Below are 25905 nucleotides of genomic sequence, written 5' to 3'. Positions count from 1 at the left end.
GCTACTGCGGAGAAGAGATGAGGTGTGCTCGATGCTCTGAAATCTGAAGAAGCATGTAAATTCAGATTCCGGTAGCGCCAAAGAACTTGAGCCATGTCACGCATAAAAAGACTACTACATAGTAGATTAACTAATTGATATTGTGCAGTCACTTAGCAAACAGATTCTAATACGGGATCGATCCAGAGGATCGAGTTCATCCACCGGTAACCTGAACCTAAATACTTGATACACTAGCTAGTTCATCCAGAGGATCGAATTCGCCAAACAAATCCTGGCGCCAACATTCAACTCCCAAAAGGAACATCTGCCATCAATCGGTCAGTCACCGCAGCCGCAGCAGGACATGATCCATCCATTCCACGGCGCTCATCGTCATCGATCACCTCCTCCGAATCACCGCCCCGTACCTCCCGGCGGCAACCTGCACGACAAGTAGAATGTATTCAGCGCCAGAGATCTCTGGATAACAAACTGACGCCAGCAAATGACTGGTGACTTGGTGGAGCAGAAGCTGAAAAGAGATCGCTGGATGAAACTTACAGGAGCCCGGCGTTTCTTGGTTGCATCAGCGTCGTCTTCCTTCGTCGGAGCCCTCTGGAACGAGGTCAGGTCCGTCTTCCTCCTCCCAGCAGCAGCCGCCGCAAATCCTCCGCCGCCGCCTGGTGCCGCTCGCCTCTTCCTTCCTGCTTGCTGGCTGCTGCTGCTGCTGCCATTCTCCTCCGGATCCTTGGGCATGCAGTATAGTTCGTCAGCATGTCAGTTGGGAAGAAGCTTACAGCCACTGTTCTTCGTCCTTGAATTTATTTATAATGGCTGAAGCAGAAGAGAATCATGTCAGAGATTACATACGGAGGATTCGACGGGCTCATCGTCGGATTCAAGCGTCGGCGGCTTCTCAAACACGCTGAGTGTATCGGTCTGCAGATTCTGGAGGCCTGTTCTTCCCTCGGTGATTGCTTCCTTTTCTGGTGCCTATACACAGCAAGAATGTTTTTCAGAAATTTCTCTTCAGCTTTTTAATGGTTCTCCAACAGATAGATTGGTTTCAAGAGAAATATCAGTTGATCGTAAAAGAAGACTTCCACACACACCTGCATGTTCTGATCCAGCAAGCATGCTATTTGTTGTTCATCGATGTTTGTAGAGTCCTCCGTGGCAGTAGTCAGCTTGTTCTGCAAATCTCAAGCAGGCGTTTTCTTGTGTTCAGGTTGGTTAGAAAATTGAAAATGTTAGACAGCTTGGTTATTCAGATATTCCAGTTCCAGAGCATGTAGTATCGTGCGTTGAATTATCGATATTATATATTTGGTACATCAGTAGTTTATCTTACTCTAGCTTCGTCAATGCTTTGTTGCAAGCAGGAGTGAAATGCCCTCGTGTCATCCTCGTTGACAAAATCATGCAATGCACTGTTCAAGTCATGTACAGAAAGGATCTCCATTTGCTGGCAAAACAAGGATTGGATGACAAATATAAGAGAATTAATTTGTAAGTATCTTGTATCAACCTGCATTTACTCTGCAATTTTATATCTAATATAATAATGTGATGACGTCCTATGCGAAAGAAGAAGATCATGACACGACATGACTTCAAAAAGGCCATTAACACTATGCAACCCTGCTAAAAAAAAGGGATCAAGTAGAGAAAGTTATTTACCAAGTTGCTTTCTGAAATAAGAGCTTCAATGGTTTGTTGGTTGAGTTCATTTATGTCAACCTCTCCAGAACTGTTAGTGCTTCCTACAATGTATACAGAGAAAGAAGTTCAGTAGACCATACTACTGACCGGGGTTGCAGTACTCATTTGCTGGTTAAGTAATATCGAGAAAAATGAAATTGCCTTTTCCAAGAACATGGCAAACCTTGTCAACCTAGCTAGGATTTTTAATTTAGTGATTTTTTCCAAAATTCCACGGAATTTGGTTATTCTGACCATGAATGAAAAATATGCTTCTGGTAAAGTTTGAATTTATTTTAAAAAAACTGTGATCAATACAAGTCCTACCCTTCTACTCCTTCGTGAATTCACTAGCATTCTTCTCTAACCATATAAAGCTTGTGATGAATACATCCAAGTTTCTCTACTATTGCTTAATTAAGAATGACTTATTACTACCACCTGTATTTTTTAGATAATGACTACTGCCACCTGCGTACTAAGATGATACAAAAATAAGCACATTTCTTTAAGTTTGGCTCAAGCTATGCCACTGAATGTGTTGCTTTCATTTATATACTAATAAGTACCTTGCGTAACTTTACACCTTTTCCCTGATTTTTTAAAAACAAGGATGTCTTGTGGGTTTGCAACCTACAACAACAATAGTAGTGAGCAGAAACACCTAAGTAAGAAGTAATTTAAAAGACGGATGACATCACATTGGTAAGTTTCATATTCAGGTTTTGAGGTACCTTGCCCACATAATTCTGACCAAATTGCTTCGAATTTATTGTTGAGAACCCGGAGTAATCCACCTGAAGAACAATTCAATCTCTTTCAGTCTTTGAACCTTGGGTGACAAAAAATTCCATCAAGAGCTCCTGATTTACCTTTATTCTAACAAGTGGAAGCTTGGGCAGTGAACCAGTAGCTGCTGATTCCCTAGCCTTCTCAATAAGATTGCTCACCTGACCAGCTCAGCTGTTAGCATTCAGTCATATACAAATAGCTAGAAACAACAGCAGAGAAACTACAAATATCCAACAAACAAAACTTCATTGATGGTCCTGATTAAAGATACCATTTTCGAGGTAATTCAAATGGTCATGGTCATATATTCAAGAAAATGGACAGAGTTTTTAGCTTTCTAGAAGAATACAAGGTACTTAGTTGGAGACTTACAATTTGGTGCAGATGCACATGAATGGTTGCTTCATCAGTAGGATCAACATCTACCTGGTCTTCCAGTACAACCTGCATGACATTTTCTGGATGTAATTCACTTGACTGAAGAAGAAATGAATTAAGAACTGGATTACCTCTGCATATTCAAAAGGTCTAACAGACTGCAGAGGTATTTTGGTTGGCCTGTACTGCGTCCCCTGGTCAAGCGCAGCATGATAATTTAGGCAATGAAAAAAATATTTAAATGTTAGTGCAGCATGTTGCATCAATAGTTCAATACTGACCTTGATTTCCAACAGGAGCACATGCTTTGGCTTTGCTTCAGCATTAATCAGTGAGGTAGCAATTGAGGAACCTGGCTGGGTGACGTGGAAAACCATTCCAGGAACCTCCTATAAGTAGGTGATTACAAGGAAAACAAAGTTAAATGTAAATAAAGTATGCAGAAATAAGGAACACTTGACTAAACATGCAAAGGTTGTATTTTCCCCTTCCTTTGGTTAAATATGCAATATGTCTTGTTACCTGGGGATCAATAAGACATTCATGCTCATGGCCCCAAATTACCAAGTCCAGAAAACGTGGAAGGAGGAGCTCACTAATACCATTTCTAGGACTTCCCTTTGTCCTGCAGAAGTTCAGAGAATAATTTCTGGTCAGGAAGCGTAACCTCAGAAATAAAAATCACACAAATGGTTATAACATCATCTAGGTTATTACTCAGTCAGATTATTTCACCTGTTCTGATGAATAACCAAGATGTTGAACCAGTCATCATAGGCTGGTGTCCCATCTCCAGTTTCAGGTTGCACCCAATTAACTGCATGAGGTTCCTGAAGAATAAATACATGTAAAACTTTCATAGTTAATTAGTGATTTCATTGCCCCATCTACAAATAAATGCATGAAAATTGTGTGGTGAAGTACATGCAACATTCTATTCAGTCTCTCATCCCTAATGTTGCCAAGTCCATAAAGGGCAACATAAGTTTCACCCTGAAATAAAACAAGCTGTGGCATCAGCCTTTGCTAAGTGATATAATACTAATCTGGCTAACATTGCATAGAATATGAAACATCAAATGGGTATACCTTTCTGATAAATACAGGATAAACTGTTACTTTACCAACACCGGTGCATCCAAGATCAGTTTTACCAAAATAATTTAAAAGATTTCCAGCTGAGAGTATATCGTTTGAGGACACGTTATCCTACAAGAATAGAAACTAAACAAATTAGACACTGAACAAGAAATATGTCTGCTTCTTTTTCTAGAAAAAGGCACACACTAATTTCAAGATCAATATTCCATAGACTTCGACTAACAATTAGTCTACCAATATGTGATTCTTTTAATATAACAATGATAGAATTGAATTCAAGTTTAAAGTACTCACATGTGATTATGATTTTGTTGGTATGACTATCAACAATATGATAAAGCACAAACTGATGGCCAAAGTTTAGTTTGCAAAGTTCACACAGTCAAAACTGCATATTATTATACTTGGAAGTGAAGAAAGTATATTTGTCTTTCTATCATGAGAAGAAACACAAAAGAAAAGAAATCATAATTGAATGTCCATACAACTCCAGAAGGACCATCATGGTTCCCATGGATGGTGAAGACGGGCAAGCCAATGTTGTAGTTTCGGTCTTCATAATTCACTTGACCAAACCTGAGAAAATGACTACTTGTCAATTAGACCTGAAGAAGTAGCTGGATACGTTTCACTGGCGCCAAGCTAGTAAGTGAAAGATTCATTTTCATAACTCAGAAGAATGTTAAGTGAAAGATTACTGCACCTATTCTGGAGGCTAGCTGCCTGATCACTAATCACCTGAAACTGCACCGGGCGGTTGTTCATGCAATAGTGCCGCAGGATCTCAATGGTCTTCACCAAAGTTGAGTTGGAAGGCTTGTTCTCATGAAACAGGTCACCACCAAGGAGCAGGAAATCCACCTGCAATTCGTCATTCCTCAAATTGTAAAAATGGTTGGTACATAGATACTCAAACATCATGTGTGATACAATTGTTCAAAAAATGCACTGCATGAGTAAAGTACAACATGTGTGTGCATTGCAAAAGAGAGGGTACACACATACAAGTAATAAATATTCTGACAAGATCGCCATTTACTTTGTTTTTTTCTGCCAATGAGCAGATCTCTTCAAAAGTGTCAAAGGAGTCGAATCTGCGCACCTCATCTTTCTCAAGGTAGCCAAGGTGGCAATCCGTCGCGACAAGTATGCGTAGAGTGCTGCCCCCTTCTTCCCTGGAAAGCACACAATGGAAATTTGCAGGTATGCATATATGGTTAATTGGAGATGACAAGATATATATATATATTTGAAGGTAAGATGTGTCATGGTTGAGTGAGAAATTGGTATAAAGATCTATTGATTCAGAGCTACCATGTGCCAAAAGGAAATGTCATTGTGTGCAAAAATACAGGTCTAGCTATCACTTGGGTTTTGATGCAACAATTTGGCGGTGGCTCCAAAATTTGGCATTGCCTAGAGGCTAGAGCCCTAGATGAACACCCATATATAAGCCAAAAGTGAGGGGAAATCCATGTGAAACTTTGGCCGGATCAAAAACCAAACACCAGCACAATTTGATAATGCAAGTTTTGGTACAGCATAAATTTTGGTTGGGTCATATCACAACGGTTTAGAGGTGACATCAGATCTTCAACCTGAACACTATGCATCTGAGGTAAACTGACAATGCAATATGGTAATAAATGGACCTGGGTGTGTTACACAATAAGAAAGGGAGCTAGTAGATTATAATTTATAATAAGTGGCCTTTATGTGTGCAAACTAATCGAATGACAGTAAATCTCTTTGTACCAGCTTATCTATTAAGTTAGCTATTTTTCTACTAATATCATCACTGAGTTGTTTTGATTTTCTATTACCAGGTGATATAAGTGTTAGATGTATATGTATTCTTGTATTTTCCCATTGTATAAGAGGTTTTGTGCATATTTCCTAATACCTGTACATGTATATATTTGGGCCTAGAACCCCCATATTGAATACAAGTGCTATTCATAACAATAAGAGCAAGGGACTAAAGCATTATTATTGTCAATTATTGTATGTACACAAAGTATGCATGCTACTTTGCAATTTGGCTGCACAAAACAAACAGAAAAAAGAAAACCCAAAGAATTAATTCTGGTATATGAACATAGGCTTGATGTGTGAGAGAATTATATGACAGCAACAAGAAAGGTAAAATATCATGGTTTTAGTATCATATCTAATCTAATGAATTTAGTTGTATATATCATTATCATTATTATGAAAATTACACAAAAAAATGAACTTAACCTTTTGCGATAAAATAGATTTATTTTTTCTTTTTTCCAATTAACTGAAGAGTTCGCTAAGAGTTTAGAGATCAATAGATCATGTATCGTATGACAGTGCATGAAAATGTTAACAACCAGTCAACCACCAAGGCACCCAGTACTCGCAATCTCTTTTTGATGGATAATAAAATCCCCTCATAGAGTTAGAAACTACAGTGAACTAGCATGAAAAACTAGAGCAATAATTGCTTTAACTAACAAGAATATGATTAACAACGAAGGAAACAATAAATACCCGACAACATTGTATATGACTAAAAATGCTGAAATGCACTATACTAGAATGTCCTTTTGATATGCCATCAAGTCAAACCCAGATTTTGTTTGTGCCATCCACTTTTGTCACTTTAAATTTTGACCACTGATGCTCTGCTAATTGCCTATATATACTACTGTTTGATTGTGTCTGCTTGGCTACATTGAGCTGACCATGTTTGACTGGATAAAAGCATGCTTGGATATTATTGATCATTACAACCAAAGAATCCTCCACAAATGACAAATAAAAGGACCACCATGCCATCAGAATGTATCATTTTGCCACTGGACTTCGTATATTCAATGACCGGTCCTTTGACAACACTAATTAAGGCAGAAGAGAACGTTGCAAAAGTTGATAAAAAAAAACAAAATACAACACTACAGAAGAGAGTCTAATACAAAATGCATCAACATAATATATAAAACCAAATTGCAAGAAAAAGGTAAAACTACACAAGCTTGGTTTTAGTATTGGATTTATCTACAGAGTTTATCTATATTGTATATCATGGTGGAAATTTCTCAAAATGTAAACTTAGTATTTTTTATGGAATAATTTTAGAGCTTTGTTACAATGATTTTAAAGTACCAGTGGTACTTGCAGTACTTTCCTTTCCTATACTTCTTACCAAAAAAAAATTAAATAGATTTACACATAATTAAAAGGGCATCATTGTAATTTCTCACTATTTTGGTGCTTGGTCCCATCAAATTGGTACTTCTTGGTACTTACTTCAGGGTACTTCCTTTGTTTCCACCGTTTGATTTCGCCAGATGGACGGCTCTCATTTTTTTCAAGCACTCTAAAATTTCTCATAAAGTTAATTTATTGTTGGGTGTTAATTAATGCGAGGGGTCATTAAGGAATTTGGCATGTAGCTGTTTGTGCAGACAACCAGTGCCATGTATGCACATGAAATGATAAGAACCACCAATACACCCCCAACCCCTTTTGATGGACTAGAGCAACAGTTGCTTCAACTAATTAACAAACCACGAGTGACAACAGATACTCAACAACATACATTTTATATGACTACAAATGCTGAAAAAAATGTGGCAATGCTTTTTTTTTGGGTGGATAATTAAACTTTGATTTTGTCATACTCAACAACTGCTATCACTTTTTTTTTGTCATTTTCAATTTTTGCCACTGCTCCGCTAGTCCCGTGTCAGTTTGGCTATAGCTAGCTGACCATTTTAATTTCGGCAAACAGAGGCAAGCAAGCAAGCCAAATATTGATGTCACAACAAAACATAGGAATCCTCCTCCGTCCCCAAGTGACAAAAGGACCACAAGGGAATGGCAAAAATCAAAATTAGGAGCAATCGATCGTAAAACTGTTGACGACCCCATGCACAGGTAGCCGTCGCTGAGCTGAAGAAAGCGAAACAACTAACAGTGCAGAAACCAGATCGACCTCTCGCCCGATCTAGCTAGCGGACCTGAGTGAGTCCCTGAAAGCAGCTGCGCGCTCGCGAGAGAGTGAGACCGGCGTGGGCTTGTAGAGGAAGGAAGCAAGGTAGAGTGAGACCAGCTCTGCTCAACCACACGGTACCTCGCCTGTCGCTTTCAGCCTGACGAACTCTCTGAAAGAACAATGCATCATACTCTGGAGTGAAATGGTTTACTGCAATGAGCACAAAATTAAATACAGCGAGATCGATCGATACTCTTGACGTACGACGATGAACTCGCGCGCAACATCGATTATTCTCGGCTACAAGCAAATCCTACGCCCGCATGCAGCATGACCCGTCAATCAGCAACAGCAAATCGTATAAAGAGAGTACCGAGGAGTGCAAGTAAACCATCCATGGAATCGATCAGAAACACAGCTTCTTCAGCGCTTCAAATGACGAAGGAGAAGGCGAACGACGGTGAGACAGAAAAGGAAGGCACTCACATCGATGATCGATCTGGTAGATCTCGGATTCTATGAGAGATCGATCGCTGAGCGGCCGGTGAAGAGAACGAAGGAGATCGAAGCTAGCTGCCGGAGTACTTCTTCACTGCACTCTTGTTTGGCTTACGGAGGAAGAAGGTGGAGTGAGTGGCTTCTAACGTAAGCCTTATGCTACTCGGAATCTAGCGGAGATGGGCTGTGAATTCAAGCTATCAGCGGGACCTGGACACCGGGCCATGGAAAGCCCATACGGCCCACATCCCAGCCGCGATCCAATCGGCGGCTCCTCTGCTCTCGGCGAGCTCGGACGGGCGCGGCAGCGGCAGCGATCCCGTGCCCCTCGCGACTAGCGAGCTTCGGCGCCGGCGACCTACTGCCTCCGCCCGGCGACCTCATCTCCCTCAACCACAGCCCCTCTGCCTGAGCCCAATCTCGCATCGCCCCCGACCAGCTCGCCGGCCATGGACGCCGCCGGCGGCGGCCAGCTCTTCTCCGTTGACCCCCTGGAGCGCCAGGCCGCGCGGGGCCACGGCGTCGTCACCTCCATGGCCGCCGGCAGCGACGTCATCGTCCTCGGCACCTCCCGCGGCTGGCTCGTCCGCCACGACTACACCTTCGAGGACGCCCACGGCAAGTCACCCCCCCTCCTCGCTCCTTCCCCTTTCGCGCGTGGGACGTCGTCTCACCTCCCCAACACTGCTTTCCTCTCCTCATCCTGCAGATCTCGACCTCGGGAGCGGCCGCTCCGGCGACCACTCGGTGCATCGGGTGTTCCTCGACCCCGGCGGCAAGCACTGCGTCGCCACGGTGGTCCACCCCGGCGGCGCTGAGACGTACTACCACCACGCGAGGTGGCCGCGCCCCAAGCCGCTCCCCCGCCTCCGCGGCCTCCTCGTCAATGCCGTCGCCTGGAACCGCCAATCCATCACGGAAGGTGGCCTACTATCCCCCTCCTCTCGATCGAATCATTTATTGGATTGACCGTGGTGGCTGCGATTGTTGAGCGTCTGATTTTGGTCTGCAGCATCGACCAAGGAGGTGATCCTGGGCACGGAGAGCGGGCAGATCTTCGAGATGGCTGTGGATGAGGCTGACAAGAGGGAGAAGTACGTGAAGCCACTCTTTGAGCTCACTGAGCAAAGAGAGGGCATCAAGGATCTGCAGGTTTGAGATATTGTCAATTGCTGCTAGATCCTTCTGTTTTCGTTGGAATGGGTGTGACTGAACAATCGGTTGTGCAGATGGAAACCGCCGTGGTTGGAAATTCCACAAGGTACTATGTGATGGCTGTCACTCCAACGCGGCTTTACTCGTTCACTGGCATTGGTTCACTAGAAGTAAGTATTAGTTCTCAGCTTTACCAGTTGCAGATTTATTAGCATACATTTTAATTGTACCTTGTGGGATTATCCTGATTAAATTTGGTTGGGAAAGCTAGTTTGTTAGCTTGAGACTTTAATGTCCTTGTCAGTACTAGTGCTTCTGTTAATGACTAGGCTGAGCAATATAGTTGATGCTACTTTATACTATAAACTGCAATTTTGACTTAGAATGGTTTGTTTTTTTGGAGAGCAACAACACACACTATACAGTTTCTTTAAAAGGTTTTTCTGTTGTATTTTATATTAAAATTTGTGTGCTATCCTGCACAGACTGTTTTTGCTAGTTATTCCAATCGTGCCATACACTTTATGGAGCTCCCAGGAGAAATACCTAACAGGTAACTGATGTGATTTCTACAGTGCCCAAGAGTAAAACAGCTGCATTTATATACAGCAATTTTATGTTTCTAACTTGTGTATTGATTGGATGCCACCCAGTGAACTACATTTCTTTATCAAGCAAAGAAGGGCTAAACACTTTGGATGGCTTTCTGGATCTGGAATTTATCATGGTGAACTGAATTTTGGAGCGCAACACAGGTGAACCACTGGGTCAATCTTATTCTCTACTACACATAGGTTCTTCTTAGTTGGCTGAGCCTTGTTGTAAGTTTGGCTTGGCTCTTTTGGCAAATAACTTGCTACTGCATTCCCAAATGTAAGTTTTCTTTGGGAACGCGCGGTCAGACTCTTGAACTTTGACTACTAATGTGCAAGAGTATCTAGCTTGCCATGTGCAAAAATGATATATGTAGATTGCTCAATGCAATTATTTTTCAATGTATTAGCTTTGAACACCGATACTGTGATATGAATTAATTATCATCAGCTTCTAATACGAGCAGGAGTACATAATTTAAGATGTTCTCTGTTAAATGTTTGGGTTATTCTAGACCAGGAATGCACTAGCTTTGAACTTAATGCTGCTACTTGAGCTTCTCTTTAGGAGTAAAGTTTAAGCTTACATTGAATAACATGCCTCTTTTCAAAAACAAGCTCTGTCGCTCTCCTAGTTGCAAAAGAATCTGAGCTGGCTGATGCAACTGCTTACACGTATCTTGATAATAAACGTCATGTCAAGAAGCTATGCCAAATTAATTCTCAGACAGTTTGGAGCTTTTTCCACATTAGTTCGCACCATATCTCTACAGTACCACGTTTTTAAGCTTCGCTTTCATGCTGTAATAATCTGTATTATCATTTAACTAAATTACGGGAAACACAAGTTCGAGTACCTTTCTGAATTTTCTGCACTTCTTTCTTCTAACTTAATTTAGTTTTCCAGCTCTACTAGTGGAGATGAGAACTTTGTGGAAAATAAGGGTTTTTTTGACTACTCAAAATTGGGAGATTCTGGAACTAAACCAAGGTCATTTGCATTGTCTGAATTCCATTTTCTGCTTCTGATTGGGGACAAGATTAAGGTATATTTTCCTCAAAAGTTTATCTCTACACCATTTCTTTGTAATTTAATTTATTTTGCATTCTCACACCATTTTCTCTTTCCCACTATGTTGTGTATTTCCTTAGAAAGCCAACGCATAACCTCAATTTTTTAGGTAGTGAACAGAATAAGCCAGCAGATGGTGGAGGAACTTGTAGTTGATAATACACCTGAAACTTCAAGAGGAATCGTTGGCCTCTGTAGTGATGCATCTACAGGACTTTTCTATGCATATGATGAAAGTTCTATATTCCAGGTTTGGGACTTTTAGTTCTTGCTTTGAGCCATGTCATCAATGCTTCCTGATTTGCAATTTTGCATAACTACTGCTACCTGTCGTTTAGATTTCCACTTCTGACGAGGGTCGTGACATGTGGCAAGTTTACTTGGATATGAATCATTATGCTGCTGCTTTATCCCATTGTCGCAACCCTTTCCAGCGGGACCAAGTCTATCTAGTGCAGGTATTTGTTTATATATCTTGATGCAATGATCAACTTTCTGTAGTTTGCATAAGACTTCCGTATGCTACTTTTTTCTTCTATATCCCCCCTTCTACATGATGATAAGTTGGAGTTCTTACGTCAATCTTGTCATGATCATTGATCAATGGCTTCAGTTCTTGTATATAAATCTTTTCTTTCGCAGGCTGATGCTGCATTTGCTGCAAAAGAGTATTACATAGCAGCTTCCTTCTATGCAAAGGTGATACTCATACTGTTATTTGTACCCTGTGATAACATTTATTGTTATTCATGTTGTCCTGTTCACATTGAGACTAAGCATCCCTTTTCTTGGTTATAGATGAATTACATCCTGTCGTTTGAGGAGATCAGCCTGAAATTTATATCAATAGGTGAGCAGGTAATTTTACTCGAAACTCTCTGATGCAGTATATATTGCAAGTATGTGAAAGTGTTTTCTGTATACCGTTATCAGTAAATTATGTGCTATTTTAAACTTATGTAATTATGTGAGATTATCTTTTGTTGATTTGATTTGTTTTATGTATCCCTTATCACGATGCATAACATTGAATCTTGCTGTTTCCAAGATTGATAATGTGAAATATAATGACATTAAGGTTGTCTATTGTACTTACACCTTTTATGCTTTGGCGCACTCTTGCTTAAGCTTTACATCGATGTATATTTTCGTGGATATCTTGGATTTGTCTGAAGCCATTAACTATGTCTACTTGGCAGGATGCTCTCAGAACTTTCTTATTGAGAAGGCTTGACAACCTCACCAAAGATGACAGGATGCAGATTACAATGATCTCAACTTGGGTTACTGAGCTGTACTTAGACAAGGTGCCTGCCAAACATTTTCGAGCTTCCCAAAATTATATAGTACATATTGTGTTGGTATTATTGCTTCAACATTGGGTTGAGTAACCGCCTTTCTAAATCGTATTCATTATTTGTGCAACTTTTGTAGATTAATCGCCTCCTGTTGGAAGATAGCACTGGCACCACTACAAATTCAGTAGCAGAGTCAAATAGCTCGGAATATCGTTCAATAGTAAATGAGTTCCGTGCTTTTCTTAGTGACAGCAAAGATGTATTAGATGAAGCAACAACAATGAGACTATTGGAAAGGTATTTATATCATTGTTGAGAATTATGCTTCAGTTATATATTTTTTTTAAGATTCCTGTAAATATACAAATTCAGATAATATTTTTTTTGGATGACGCATCTACAGTACTATTTAAGACTTTATGACTTGAATTTACAAAAAGGTCATTGAATACTACTTGCTTTGTTGATAATCACTTGTGAGAAAAAGGATTATTAATTCCAAGGAACCTGAGATAATCGGAAATATTATACTGTCTTTATGCAATAAGCTCAGGATTTTTGTTTACGTTAATTATAGATAGTTTCATGTTCAGTAGCATACTTATTTAGCAGCAAAAAATGCTGTGAATTGACTAAATAGATAAATGTAACATTACGCCATTTCTGTAGTTTAGATTACTCCGTACTTGGAATGCATGAGATGCCCCTGACTTACCACTTCAACTATTGCAGTTATGGAAGAGTGGATGAGCTAGTGTACTTTGCTGGTTTGAAGGAGCAATATGAAATCGTGGTTCATCATTACATTCAGGTGGGTTTCATTATACGGACATTTATCATCTTAGGAAATGTGTAGCGCCTCAATTGTTGAACCTAATTTTAGGATAGGCTTTCAATTGCCAATTGCTACCCAATTTTGACAGCTGACATACTTATATCATGTTTGAGCAAAGCACACTCCCATAAACAACATATATGCTGCTGTGCTTTAGGCAGGGCTACTTGAATCCAAAAAGGCGCCAGAATATTGCACAATCCTTGTTTTAACATAAGCAGCTGAGACTGGGTTGAACTTAGGTGTTGTGCTTTGATGTTCTTGTCATGGGTACTGGGATGCAATTGTCTTGCATTCTTGCTATATATCTACCATTGAATCCACTTTATATCTTTTCTTTGAACAATTGTTATTCTTAAACCAAATTATTTTCTTATGTAAATAAGCAGAAAGGGAAATAGTTATTTGATGTCGGACATTAATGCATAGCCGTCTTGATTTATTCACCTAGTATTCCTGTCTCAACACATACTTTTTTTGAAAGCTGTTTATACTTGTTCTACTAGCACTGGTCATTGTTTTTTGACCTGAGTATCATTTGTCTTGGTTAAACATCTTTAGTGTAAGTCCATTTCTTTGGCCACAATCAATTGGATTTTTGGAAATAATTACATTTCAGCACATAGTTTGTACTTATATGGAGTATTATACATCTTTTACTATGTATATTCATTGGCCTCAGCTGAGATGCCAGGTCTAATGCCTTTTCCATTTATTGTGTCAGCAAGGAGAAGCAAGAAAAGCATTGGAAGTGCTTCAACGGCGCAATGTTCCTGTAGATCTTGTGGTACAGAATTTTGTTCTTTCAACGACACTCTTTTTCATCTTAAAATTTTTCTGCTATTTCTACCATATTAAATTTACTTATTTGTTTTCTTGCAGTATAAATTTGCCCCAGATTTAATCATGTTAGATGCTTATGAGACTGTTGAATCATGGATGATGGCGAGAAACAAGTTGAATCCAGGGAAACTCATACCAGCAATGATGCGTTATGTGAGCGAACCACATGCGAAGTATGATATTTAGAAAGATCATTTTTTTGAAGTAAAATATTTAGAAAGATCATTGCACATCCTTTCTTTTATTATAACATTATAAATGGGTCTTCTTCATATTTAATAGCTTTTCTGCAATTATTTTATCATGTCAGGGTATCCTATGTTTCTTGTAATTGTGAAACATTTGTTATGTTGCTCATTTCATTTCTGCAGTTTCTTTGGATGGAAAGAGATATCCATTAAACTTAAATCCCAAGCCGTGGTTCCAAAACTTTGAATCAAACCATAAAAAAATGCTACTATTCCATTTTTCTCTTAAGCTCCACAGCAAACTGCAATTCAAAGTGGCTATCATGGTTTTCTGCAGTTTTATGGTGTAATGGAATTATGTTTGTGACTCTTGCAGGAACGAAACACACGAGGTTATTAAATACTTGGAATTTTGTGTGAAAGATTTGAACAACGAGGACCCTGGGGTGCATAATCTGTTGCTATCACTGTATGCCAAGAAGGTAATCCTCTTGGCACAGTGCATTTTTTTTTTCCTCATGCTGTATGCTAACAGTTGGATCTTCCTGTCATTCTAAGAGACTACAAACAAAAATTGTGTATTAATTTATTGCCGCATTTACTTTGTTTCTGTTGGACATAATCATGCTTGTGCCTGTTCATAGAAGCAATATTACCCTACTGCATTCATGCCATATTCATGTCTTTGGTAGTTCTTTTTTTTAAAAAAAAAGAAATAAATACCAAATCCATCATGTTAAGTGGATATTTGCAGACATGAGCCCACAAGAATTTTTATGTACTCTGATCTACTTGTAGGAGGATGAATCCCAGCTTTTGCAATTTCTTGACACCAAATTTGGTAAAGGACAAACAAATGGCCCTGAATTCTTTTACGATCCCAAGTATGCTCTCCGCCTATGTCTTCAAGAGAAGAGAATGCGTGCTTGTGTTCGTATTTACAGCATGATGTCCATGCATGAGGAAGCTGTGGCACTTGCTTTAAAGGTAAACCTCAGTCCTCACTAAGTTCCATCTGATAAGCAAGTATTGTGCCTCTAAATTTTGATGGTTTAACTCGTTCTGTTCCTATTTTTCTTATACTTTATTTGGTTCTCACTAGGTGGACTTAGAACTTGCAAAGGCAGAAGCTGACAAAGTAGAAGATGATGAAGAGCTTAGGAAGAAGCTGTGGCTTAAGGTTGCTAAGCATGTCATCGAGCAAGAGAAAGGTGTCAAGAGAGAAAACATAAAGAAAGCAATAGAATTCCTTTCAGAGACCAATAACTTGTTAAAGATCGAGGATATCTTACCATTTTTCCCAGACTTCGTATTGATTGACGACTTCAAAGTAAGATAAATAAAGTTCCATGCATTCTGAGTCCCTCACCCCCTCCATTTTTGAATATATGACATTAAGGACAAGCTAATTAGTTCGTCATATATTTAAAAATGGAGGTAGTGTTTATTATAAAATGATTATTTCATTGTTCAGTTCATCCTTCAGTTTGTGATTCATGCCACTCGTCTGTAACCTCTGTTCTATGTTTGCACCCTATACCATTTTTCTTGTCTATTAATTATGGTACTGCAATGAACAGGAGGAAATATGCAAATCTCTCAAGGACTACAACAGCCAGATTGAGCTGCTGAAACAGGAGATGGATGATGCCACACGTGGGGCAGACAATATCAGAAGTGATATTGGTGCCCTTGCTCAGAGATATACTGTAATTGATCGTGAGCAGGACTGTGGGGTAAGACACCATTGCCAGTGGTATCCAAGATACTGCTGTTACTGTCTTTTACCTGGATGCGTTATACTCTGTTGCTTTCTTCAGTACTTTCCATCTCTTGGCTTGCATTTCTGAAATTCAAACATGTAGCAAGCGAATTTTGGAATGCTAACTGTGTTTGTATTTCCTTTGCCTCTTGAGTGCATCTGGATTCTTTACCATTTTACAAGAGACATGGTTCTATGCATTTATGCTTGCTTGATGCCTATACATGTGATGCTAATTCCTGTTCCTGACCAAACAGGTTTGCCGGCGCAAAATATTGACTGTTGGAGGGTTACATCAGGTAGGAAGAAGCTACACATCTGTTGGGCACATGGCCCCATTTTATGTGTTTCCCTGTGGACATGCTTTCCATGCGAATTGCTTGATTGGACATGTCACTCGTTGCAGTAGCCAGGCGCAAGTAAGTCTGCCTGCAATCTTTCAATTGCTCGTTGTGGTATTCAATAATATAACCAGGCTTGCATTTAATCTCCTATACCAATCGTTTACGGATGTGTTTGTTATGTTCTAGGCTGAGAGAATATTAGACCTTCAGAAACGGCTTAGCTTGATGGATAGAAAAGCAGCAAAAGACAATGGGGCAAATGTAAATGGTGAATCTATTATGAGCACCACCCCAGTTGATAAGGTCTGTAATATTGAACTCATATCCTTCACCATGCAGCTGCTTTGCTGATGTGATTGCTTATTGTTTTCACAGCTGAGGTCGCAGTTGGATGATGCTGTAGCAAGCGAGTGCCCCTTCTGTGGTGACCTGATGATCAAGGAGATTTCACAGCCATTCATTCCCCCTGAAGAGTCGGATGAAAAGGCATCATGGGAAATTAAACCACAACCAACACCTCAGAAGATTCTCCCCATGACCATGTCTATATGAGGCTATGGAGTATACAGCCTGAGATGATGGGTGTTGAATTTCTACCATGCTCGATCTCTTTTTGTGACATGGTCGTGCATAACTTTTTGCTGTTGGTGGATTTGGTTTTGATAATTGTCTACCCAGTTTGTGTATTCGTTTGACCGGTGTAGGGTGTTCAGGTAGTTTTTGTATAGAAACATCAGTTGCCTCCCATGTGATTCTTGTAAATGTAGCTATTGTGGTGCCGCAGTGGAAGTATCCACGACACAGTTTTGAACTGTAAGTTAATGAACTGAAATTGTACAATAATGAAGCATGCTTGTTACATATGTGAAGAAAATTTTGCATTCTTGCAACGGACAATGTAAACCTGCATGAAACAATTGTAAAGTTCAACTACCATTTTGTGATACATTATATCCATTTTCTTACAAATCCTATTGAAAAGCTTATGGTAGGACTGAATTATAGGATTAAGGATCTTACGAATGGGTTAGGAAGCTCGAAGCTCACAAAAGCATTAAGGATCGACAAGGAGAGAGGAACCGTAAAGGATTGATGAGAGGAGGAATAAAGTAAACGAAAAATTGTGAAGTTCAATAATCCTAAAGTTAAAGAACAAAATAAAGAGACAGCTATTGCAAGGTTTGATAATCCGAAAGTTCTGCTCAGTCACCCTTATCTCAAGTTCAGTGTCCAAAAATCTGTTGTACCCCTATGAAACTAGCTCATGAGGGGATTTGATCAAAGATCAGTAAAACAATCTTCTCACATATCTTAGCATCAAAATACCCCTAAGAAACTAGCCCAGAACTGTATCCTAATTCGCATGACGAAAACTCCAAGAAAACAGCGCAAAAGTTCCAAAAGTAACGGAAGAGATATTTGAAGGAGGGGATCAAGGGTGCCACCCACATGCTCTTTTTTCTTGATGAATAATAAGAATAAAATATATCAAACCTATTATCTCCCACTCCCACTCTTTTGAAGCACACTCCTAGCTCTAGCACAAGCAAATAAAGTCACAAGAGCTAACAAACTTGGTTTGCAACTAGCCTCTCTGTATTTATAGGCATTTTGTCAATCCCCGAACTGCTCTCTTTGTGTTTTCAAAATATATCTTGGAGCAAAAGTTTTTTTTTTTGCAAAACACAGCACAAACACACATGCCCACACCTACGCACGCACACTCACGCCCCTATGAATACACTCACGCAACCCATTGAATTGTCATATCTTGGGCACAGGCGCCTCATGATGGGTACGTCGCCAACCATTCAGGAAAATAGAAGCATCGTACCGAGTCGAGAACTAGAACCCGAATAGGTAGGTTCCATCACAAGAAACATTAATAGCACTGAGTTGCCACTACTTAATTCTTAAGAAAGCTTTCGGTATTGACATGTGCCACCTCCTCTTGCAACCTTTACCACCAGAAAGTCTCTCCTACTCCTGTTGACCGTTGCCCTAGGCATCCTTATCATTTGCATCATCACCCTATTTTCTTGAATTAATCAACATGATATTTTGATGATGTTTGATATTTCCATTTCCATGCCTCTTGCTCGCTATGTGCATGGTGCAGATCACCATGGATTCTCTTGGCCTCTCAGTCCTCTAGCTCCAATCCTCCTATTTCACTATTTCGCACCTGAAACCATGTTGACTCCATTGACGTGCACATCATGAGACAAGAGACATGCTTCTAACTTCAACTTCTCAACACCTTAGACGCGCCCCTCCGAGGGTTTTTGGAGCCGCTGCCGCCTCCACCACCGCTGGTCCCCCTCCCTTCCCACCTCCGGCATCTCGCCGGAGGTCGGAGGGCGTGATGATCCATCTCTCTAATAGTTTTTTTTATAGATCAAGTCCAGTTTAGGGTTTAAGTTTCTCCATGCTGAGTTTTTTGGTATTGAAGATTTTTTCCTCCTCCTTTCCGGCAACGACAAGGAGGTAGGGTGGATTTGATCTCTCCGTAGCGACTTCGATGAAGATGATGGCGGAAACTTCCTTGGCATGACGACATGGAGAATTAGGTTTCCGAATGGCAACATTGAAGCGGGGATGATCTTGCATCGTAAAATAATTTTCTCCGGCCCCTTCTCCGTTTTCTTGTGGTTAGACCTGGCCCCGATGAAGGACTGGTAAGAATAAATCTACCCCTCAAGCCGATTATATTTAGTTTTGAGTTGAGAAGATTAGGTTCGGTTTTCCTTATTCTTCAGTGGCAGAAGGAAGAAGGAAGACACAATAAAGAAGAAGATTATGCTCAATTTTGCCTACAGGAATGTTGGTCGCCATTCTTTGGGCACCTGCTCTCAGCCTGTTTGTTGAGTGTTTGCATGTGCGGTCATCCATATGAATCTTCATATAGGTTTGGAATTGAGATTTGGAGCTATATGTTGCATGAGTACTATGAAGATGAAGAGCGGTTTATGGGTACACTTGTAATCTTTGTATTCGAGAGTGCTTGTACTCAGCTATAATTTAATATAATTCTTCTTTCGTCTCAAAAAAAACTTCTCAACACTTTCACCACCTTTGGTTAATACCAAATCTAAATATGCACGAAACAATTCAACCATCCTCATGCAATCGCAAACCTTGAGACCAGTTTGACAAAATGCCAATCGTTGTTACACTTGTGAACCATGTCACATTAACTTCAACATGATTCCGCCATCAATTTTGCTTTGAGATTCATGCTAACATGTTACATTGGTTTGTGATTCGGGCTGCTAAAGCTGAAGTCAAAACGAATGGGTTGATTTTTAGAAGTGATTCTTAGAAATTTGAATCCAACATATTCTTAAACCATAATCCACAAGCTGCATCCCATCAGCTCATCAGCTTTTAGGAATCCTTTTAAAAAAAATCCTAACTCAGCTCTATCTTTTCACATAATGGAGTAGCATTCATGCCTGTACGTGTCTCAAAGCTATTTTAACAGCACGGATAGAATGAACAATAGCTTGTTCAGGTGGTTTGCATTTCTCGTCCAGGATAGAAGTTTGAAGCTCAACAAGAACCATCTTTTGCATGTCGCCAAGAAGAAATAGTAAAGACTAAATATGGAATTGAAAAGGTTAAGACCAGCACATGGATAATCTTCGCAGCCTAATAACAGCAAACCAACTCAAAAAACAAGAACAACGGATAAAAACGCGCTAATTTTAGCAGTCTCGGATGCACTCCAAGGAGTGATCAGAAATCGCAGCTGCGTCTCCTCCTCCAGTGCCTCCTCCGTATAAACACAGCTGCCACCGCGTGTCTCCTCCACCAGCCCCGCCACCTTCTCCTTCCCTCGTCTCGTTCCTCTGCGGCAGCAGCCATGGCAGGCGGCGTGGTGGTGAGCGCGGCCGGGGGCAAGACGTACCCCGGCCGCATGACGGCGTTCGTCTTCTTCACCTGCTTGGTGGCTTCCTCCGGCGGCCTCATCTTCGGCTACGACATCGGCATCTCCGGCGGGGTCACCTCCATGGACTCGTTCCTCAAGCAGTTCTTCCCGTCCGTGTACGCGCAGGCCGAGGCGAGCAAGGACGCCAACCAGTACTGCAAGTTCAACAGCCAGCTGCTGACGCTCTTCACCTCGTCGCTGTACCTGGCGGCGCTGGCGACGTCGTTCGTGGCGGCGTCGGTGACGCGCGTGTTCGGGCGCAAGTGGTCCATGTTCTGCGGCGGCATCACCTTCCTCGTCGGCTCGGCGCTCAACGGCGCCGCCACCGACGTGCTCATGCTCATCCTGGGACGCATCCTGCTCGGCATCGGGGTCGGGTTCGCCAACCAGTCGGTGCCGCTGTACCTGTCGGAGATGGCGCCGGCGAAGCTCCGGGGCATGCTCAACATCGGGTTCCAGCTCATGACCACCATCGGCATCCTCGCCGCCAACCTGATCAACTACGCGACGGTGGGGATCGAGGGCGGCTGGGGGTGGCGCGTCGGCCTCGGGCTCGCCGGCGTGCCAGCGCTGGTGATCACCATCGGCGCGCTCGCCCTCCCCGACACCCCCAACTCCCTCATCGCCCGGGGGTACAACGACGACGCCAAGGCCGTGCTGGTGAAGATCCGCGGCACCGACGACGTGCACGACGAGTACGACGACATGGTGGCGGCGAGCGAGGAGGCCGCCGCCGTCGCGCACCCGTGGAGGAACATCCTGGAGCGCAAGTACCGGCCGCAGCTCACCGTGGCGGTGCTCATCCCCATGTTCCAGCAGCTCACCGGCATCAACGTCATCATGTTCTACGCCCCCGTCCTCTTCCTCACCATCGGCTTCGGCGACGACGCCTCGCTCATGTCCGCCGTCATCACCGGCCTCGTCAACATGTTCGCCACCATCGTCTCCATCGTCTCCGTCGACCGCCTCGGCCGCCGCGCCCTCTTCCTCCAGGGCGGGACCCAGATGTTCATCTCCCAGATCGTCGTCGGCACGCTCATCGCGCTCCAGTTCGGCACCGCCGGCGTCGGCGAGATGTCCCGGTCCAACGCCATGCTCCTCGTGCTCTTCATCTGCCTCTACGTCGCCGGCTTCGCCTGGTCGTGGGGCCCGCTGGGGTGGCTCGTCCCCTCCGAGGTGTTCTCGCTGGAGATCCGGTCGGCGGGGCAGAGCATCGCCGTGTGCGTCAACATGACGCTCACCTTCATCATCGGCCAGGCATTCCTCTCCATGCTCTGCACGTTCAAGTTCGGCCTCTTCTACTTCTTCGCCGGGTGGATGTTCGTCATGACCGCCTTCATCGCTCTCTTCCTGCCGGAGACGAAGGGGGTGGCCATCGAGGAGATGCACCTCGTCTGGAGCCAGCACTGGTTCTGGGGGAAGTACGTCAACGGCGACGGCGACGGCTCGCGGCACGGCGGCGGCAACCGCAGGATGAACGGCGTCTGATCCGTACGTCGTCGAGCTAGCTGGCACGTGCACACGTGTAATCTGACGTTAACTGACCGTCCCAATCACCAGCAGGGTGCGAATTGCATTGACAGGGTTTGAGTGTGTTGAGCAGAGACTAACTTTCGATGAAGATTAATTGTTCATAGCATGCAGAGAGATTGGTTTAATTTGGTTTGGTACTTGAGAGACTAGACAGACAGAGAGATTGTTGACGTAGATTGCAGATTGGAGCAGATGGTTAATTGTATCCTCTGATCGGTTTGGTTTTCAGACAGAAGTATGATCTAGGATTAATCCCTGCAAGCAGGTAAATTGTTCGTGTTGTAGTGAAAGCGTTTCTTGAGGTGTTACTGTAGTAGAAAGGAAAACCCTGCAAATTAAGGTTGTACCCTGTAGTGATTTTTTTTTATTAGGCACTCACATGTACTTTAGTTCGAAGAATATGGAAATGTTTGCACAAACATGTCTATCCATCATCGCATGATAACTTTATTTGTTCAAAAGTATCTCACGAATGAATATCACATTTAACAGATTGCTCTATTTTTCGTAGAAGCACGCGACTAGTTTATTAGCAAATTAGAAAGATAATACATATCGTTCACATGGAAGTGCATAACTAGTTTTCAAGCACAAAAGTTAAAGGTGATTACTTCTATTTTAGTGAAGCAACAGGCTATTTTTCAAGCACCAACAACAAAGTCCAAATAACAAATACAATAATAGAAACGTAATTGATTTATGACCTAACCAACAAAAATACAAGACCCACGTTGATGTGATCATATCTTAAGCCCATAGTTAGTAAATACTAAGCCTTTTTCATCCCTGTAATGTTTTAACTACCCAAGTACCGATCCTGTATAGTCTGCCTGATCCTTTAAATAATTGTACATCCATTGTGACAAGAGAGTGTATATATAACCCTTTCAACCACGTAATCATTAAACTACCCATTCTGACATCCTCTAACTAGTACATCCATTGTGACAAAAGGGGGCATGTACCCCCTGTCCCGTATCGTTGATCATCGAATTGTAGTAATGAAATGAAATGTTCATCTAAATCCAACAATTCTCAGCCTAACTATCTGACATTCTAACAATTTGCCTCCAATTTCGTCAAGCTTCGTGCATAGGCAAACCGTCGGATTGTAGCTGCTACTAGATAACTTCATACTTTGTGCATTCTGTGCATCCACATATGCAAAGAAGATTAGCTCCAATTGTGACTCACATTGTCGGATTTCGAAAGAAAAGTAGATTGCACCGTGCCGAGAAGGTCTTCACGTTTCAAGTGAAGTTCCCCGGATGCATGCATAGACCATATACCTTGGATATAAGCTGAGATTTGGAGATAATCTCAATGCAATTTCTTAGTCTATCTCCTGACTGTTTATGAGTGCTCTGATCTTTTACTGATTATGAGTGCTCTGAATTTTTCGAATATGTTGCGTATCTTTGTATTATAAAAAATGACGGTTTGTTACACAACACAACACCGTAGTGGTCAACATAGGAGTGCTCTGATTGTAAGTTTGCAACATATATAGCTAGCCACTAGTTCTCTTCAACTGCGAGCTGATCGACATGAATGAATATTATGTCGACAATTGAACTTGACCGGCTTCGTTTAAACAAAGTTGGCTTAGCTCGCTCATGATTCAAAAATTTTCTTGATTCATATTCTCCATCTCTCAATTTTATTCCATAAAATGCACCTAAGCTAATGCAATTTTACTAGCACTGTATATTTTTTTTATAAAGAGAAATATAAAAATTCTACATACACACACGCAAGGCATTAAAGGAGAGCCATGGCATCATGCGAACAGTTTCACAAATCACAATAATTTCCAACCCATTTGCATGTTCATTCTCTATTATATTCATCTTACTTGTTTGCGAGGATGAAGGTGAAGGTGGGGTGCACTTTTGTAGGAATCTCCTCAAGGGATCTTGGCTCTCACTACTTATCGAGGACAATGATTGTAGCTTTGTCACTTACAGCATAATCCATCCATCTCAAATTGTAGGTTATTTTAGCATTTCTAGTTTTATATCTTTTGCTATGCACCTAAATATAGACTATGTCTAGATACATGATAAAAATTATGAATCTATAAATGTCAAAACGACTTACAATTTAGGATGGAAGCACTCAGTGGTTGGCGCCGTCCTACCTCCTGCGGCGCCTCTGCATGCTGCTATAGCCTATAAGAACAGAGTTGGGGATCGAGACTGCATGCCTGGCCAATTGGCCACAGCTTGTTGACTCACCAAGCGGCTCAGCGGCAGCTTCCTTTCGTTCATTGTTCGTGGAGTAGAGTACATAGTATCCAAAGATCCAAGTTGGAAAAAGCATAGGTTTGGAGATTCCTGAGCACCTAGCTAGTTTTTTCACTGACTAATTGAACCCGCACACCATAGCAGTCCTCTGTTCTCGACGCCTCGTTCTGTTCTTGATCTCTTGGGATTTGGGAATGCTCAATGTACAGATTGTTCTGTTGTTACAGAGTTCATAAGTTGTCTAGTAGAGTTATATAATTTCTTAATTTGTGCATATGAAAAAAATATATTATGAGTTGCATGGCAACAACTCGTACAATAGTTGTTGAGTTGTTTCGTAGTCCTAACATTTAGCTCATGAGATGGTTGTTTCGCGAAATAACAACCTCTCTCTCCTCCCTCTCTCCTCCATGTCATCAAAAATTCTACATGGCACTACATGAGACGACCTATGAAACTGCTAACGACCTATGAAACTGCTAACATCAAAAATTCTACATGGCACTACATGAGACGACCTATGAAACTGCTAACGACCTATGAAACTGCTAACGTGTAGCAATGTAATTTCCCATTTCCTCCTTGGGAAACAAGTCGCAGTAACACGATGCTCATGACCCCAAAGGTGAAAACTTCCCTCCGCCGCCGCGTCGACCTTCCCTTCTGTTCTCTTCTCTTCCTCTCTAAATCCGTATCTTATTCGACAGAACGCACAAGCGACGATCGATCTAGTGTCTCTGAAAGCTGCAGGTTTTGATTCACCGGAGGAGCGATGAGCCTGGGGTACGTGGGCAGGCTGTGCGTCCGGGCGGTGCAGGTCGCCGTCCGGCGGGCGGTTCTAGACTCGAGGAAGCGGCGGCGGCGTGCGGAGAAGGACGAGAGCCTGATGAACCTCGTCTGCTGGGGGGCCAATTAGTTGAGGATTTTCAGTGAGTTTGCGATGGTAATCAGCGTAGCTTTTTCAGTTAGTTGGTCTGTGCTCGAATCGAGGAAGACCTGGTAAACCAAAAGAAATTGCTGGCTGGACTGAAGAATTTGACCCTACTTCGTTTAGTACTATACCTAGCATGATCATACATAGATCTTATTTGAACCATATTATTTCCATTTTTCGATCTTCGTTCCAGAATACTCGCCCAAATTAGTTGCAACCAAATCCTGAACGCGGTTTTAAAAAAATTCGGGGAGGCAGATTTGATCAAACTTCACTGTTCCCAATTAATTTGGTCATTCATTAACTAGTAAATATTCACATCGATCTGGCGTTCATATCATGTCATCATCTGCGACAAGTCTACAACTCGACGGAAAGGAGAAGAGAAGCAGCCGCGACAATGGCGGCTGAGAGCGAGCTAGTTCAGGTGTTGGGCCCCCAGAAGGAGAGGAACATCAACGCCCGCACCGGCTCCTCCGCCGCGCTCGCCACTCCTCCCCTCGCCGCCTCCGCGCCCACCGCCCGCCGCGGCGAGTCCGCCGCCGGCGCCCTCCTCGGCCCCCACGACGCCGACGAGGACGACGACGCCGCGGCGTCCTTGGCGTCCCGCCAGGCCATGCGGCTCATCAAGTGCCTCAGGCTCATTGCTCTCTCTCTCTCTCTCTCTCTGCGCGCAGCAGGGTTGGAATGGAGGTGAGGCGAGGGGGGCGTGAGGATTTATAGAGCGATCGGAGAGGGGGGGGGGGGGGGGGGGG

General features: G+C 42.2%; 3 protein-coding genes across 3 annotated transcripts; 2 read left to right on the top strand and 1 right to left on the bottom strand.

Annotated features, from left to right (window-relative positions):
• Positions 1 to 382: 382 nt before the first annotated feature.
• LOC101758017 (double-strand break repair protein MRE11) lies at positions 383 to 5291 on the bottom strand. Its single transcript, XM_004974330.1, has 19 exons — positions 5269 to 5291; positions 4994 to 5129; positions 4658 to 4815; positions 4440 to 4530; positions 3943 to 4062; positions 3778 to 3846; positions 3589 to 3683; positions 3376 to 3478; positions 3135 to 3242; positions 2985 to 3047; positions 2848 to 2919; positions 2556 to 2633; positions 2418 to 2480; positions 2253 to 2316; positions 1663 to 1745; positions 1334 to 1447; positions 853 to 975; positions 544 to 729; positions 383 to 424 (listed from the first exon to the last, which is right to left on the bottom strand). Exons 1-19 carry the CDS (start codon positions 5289 to 5291, stop codon positions 383 to 385), a joined length of 1791 nt encoding a protein of 596 aa, XP_004974387.1.
• A 3404-nt stretch (positions 5292 to 8695) lies between these two features.
• On the top strand, positions 8696 to 17396 carry LOC101767239 (vacuolar protein sorting-associated protein 18 homolog). The gene is made up of 23 exons (XM_004972661.4): positions 8696 to 9034; positions 9126 to 9338; positions 9429 to 9568; positions 9646 to 9741; positions 10057 to 10124; positions 10225 to 10326; positions 11072 to 11210; positions 11346 to 11486; positions 11575 to 11694; positions 11879 to 11935; positions 12035 to 12094; positions 12436 to 12543; positions 12671 to 12831; positions 13267 to 13345; positions 14094 to 14156; positions 14252 to 14385; positions 14777 to 14882; positions 15199 to 15387; positions 15503 to 15730; positions 15981 to 16136; positions 16420 to 16581; positions 16693 to 16809; positions 16882 to 17396. The coding sequence occupies exons 1-23, from the start codon at positions 8866 to 8868 to the stop codon at positions 17056 to 17058; spliced, it is 2985 nt and encodes a 994-aa protein (XP_004972718.1). The 5' UTR covers positions 8696 to 8865; the 3' UTR covers positions 17059 to 17396.
• A 2975-nt stretch (positions 17397 to 20371) lies between these two features.
• On the top strand, positions 20372 to 21925 carry LOC101766827 (sugar transport protein MST5). Its single transcript, XM_004972660.1, has one exon. The coding sequence runs from the start codon at positions 20372 to 20374 to the stop codon at positions 21923 to 21925; it is 1554 nt and encodes a 517-aa protein (XP_004972717.1).
• Positions 21926 to 25905: the final 3980 nt, after the last annotated feature.

This window comes from Setaria italica, chromosome VI (assembly GCF_000263155.2).
Source record: "Setaria italica strain Yugu1 chromosome VI, Setaria_italica_v2.0, whole genome shotgun sequence".
Classification (NCBI taxonomy): domain Eukaryota; kingdom Viridiplantae; phylum Streptophyta; class Magnoliopsida; order Poales; family Poaceae; genus Setaria; species Setaria italica.
This window is presented reverse-complemented; position numbering and strand designations above follow the sequence as displayed.

Excerpts from the sequence above, each read along its gene's own strand:
- LOC101758017 (XM_004974330.1), bottom strand. The coding sequence starts at position 5,291 with ATGACATTTCCTTTTGGCACATG. Across the intron at positions 5,130-5,268 it reads ACATTTCCTTTTGGCACATG|GGAAGAAGGGGGCAGCACTC; the intron begins GTAGCTCTGAAT and ends TGTGCTTTCCAG. Across the intron at positions 4,531-4,657 it reads GCAGCTAGCCTCCAGAATAG|GTTTGGTCAAGTGAATTATG; the intron begins GTGCAGTAATCT and ends TCATTTTCTCAG.
- LOC101766827 (XM_004972660.1), top strand. The coding sequence starts at position 20,372 with ATGGCAGGCGGCGTGGTGGTGAGCGCGGCCGGGGGCAAGACGTACCCC.
- LOC101767239 (XM_004972661.4), top strand. The coding sequence starts at position 8,866 with ATGGACGCCGCCGGCGGCGGCCAGCTCTTCTCCGTTGACCCCCTGGAG. Across the intron at positions 14,883-15,198 it reads TATCACTGTATGCCAAGAAG|GAGGATGAATCCCAGCTTTT; the intron begins GTAATCCTCTTG and ends ATCTACTTGTAG. Across the intron at positions 16,582-16,692 it reads GTTGCAGTAGCCAGGCGCAA|GCTGAGAGAATATTAGACCT; the intron begins GTAAGTCTGCCT and ends GTTATGTTCTAG.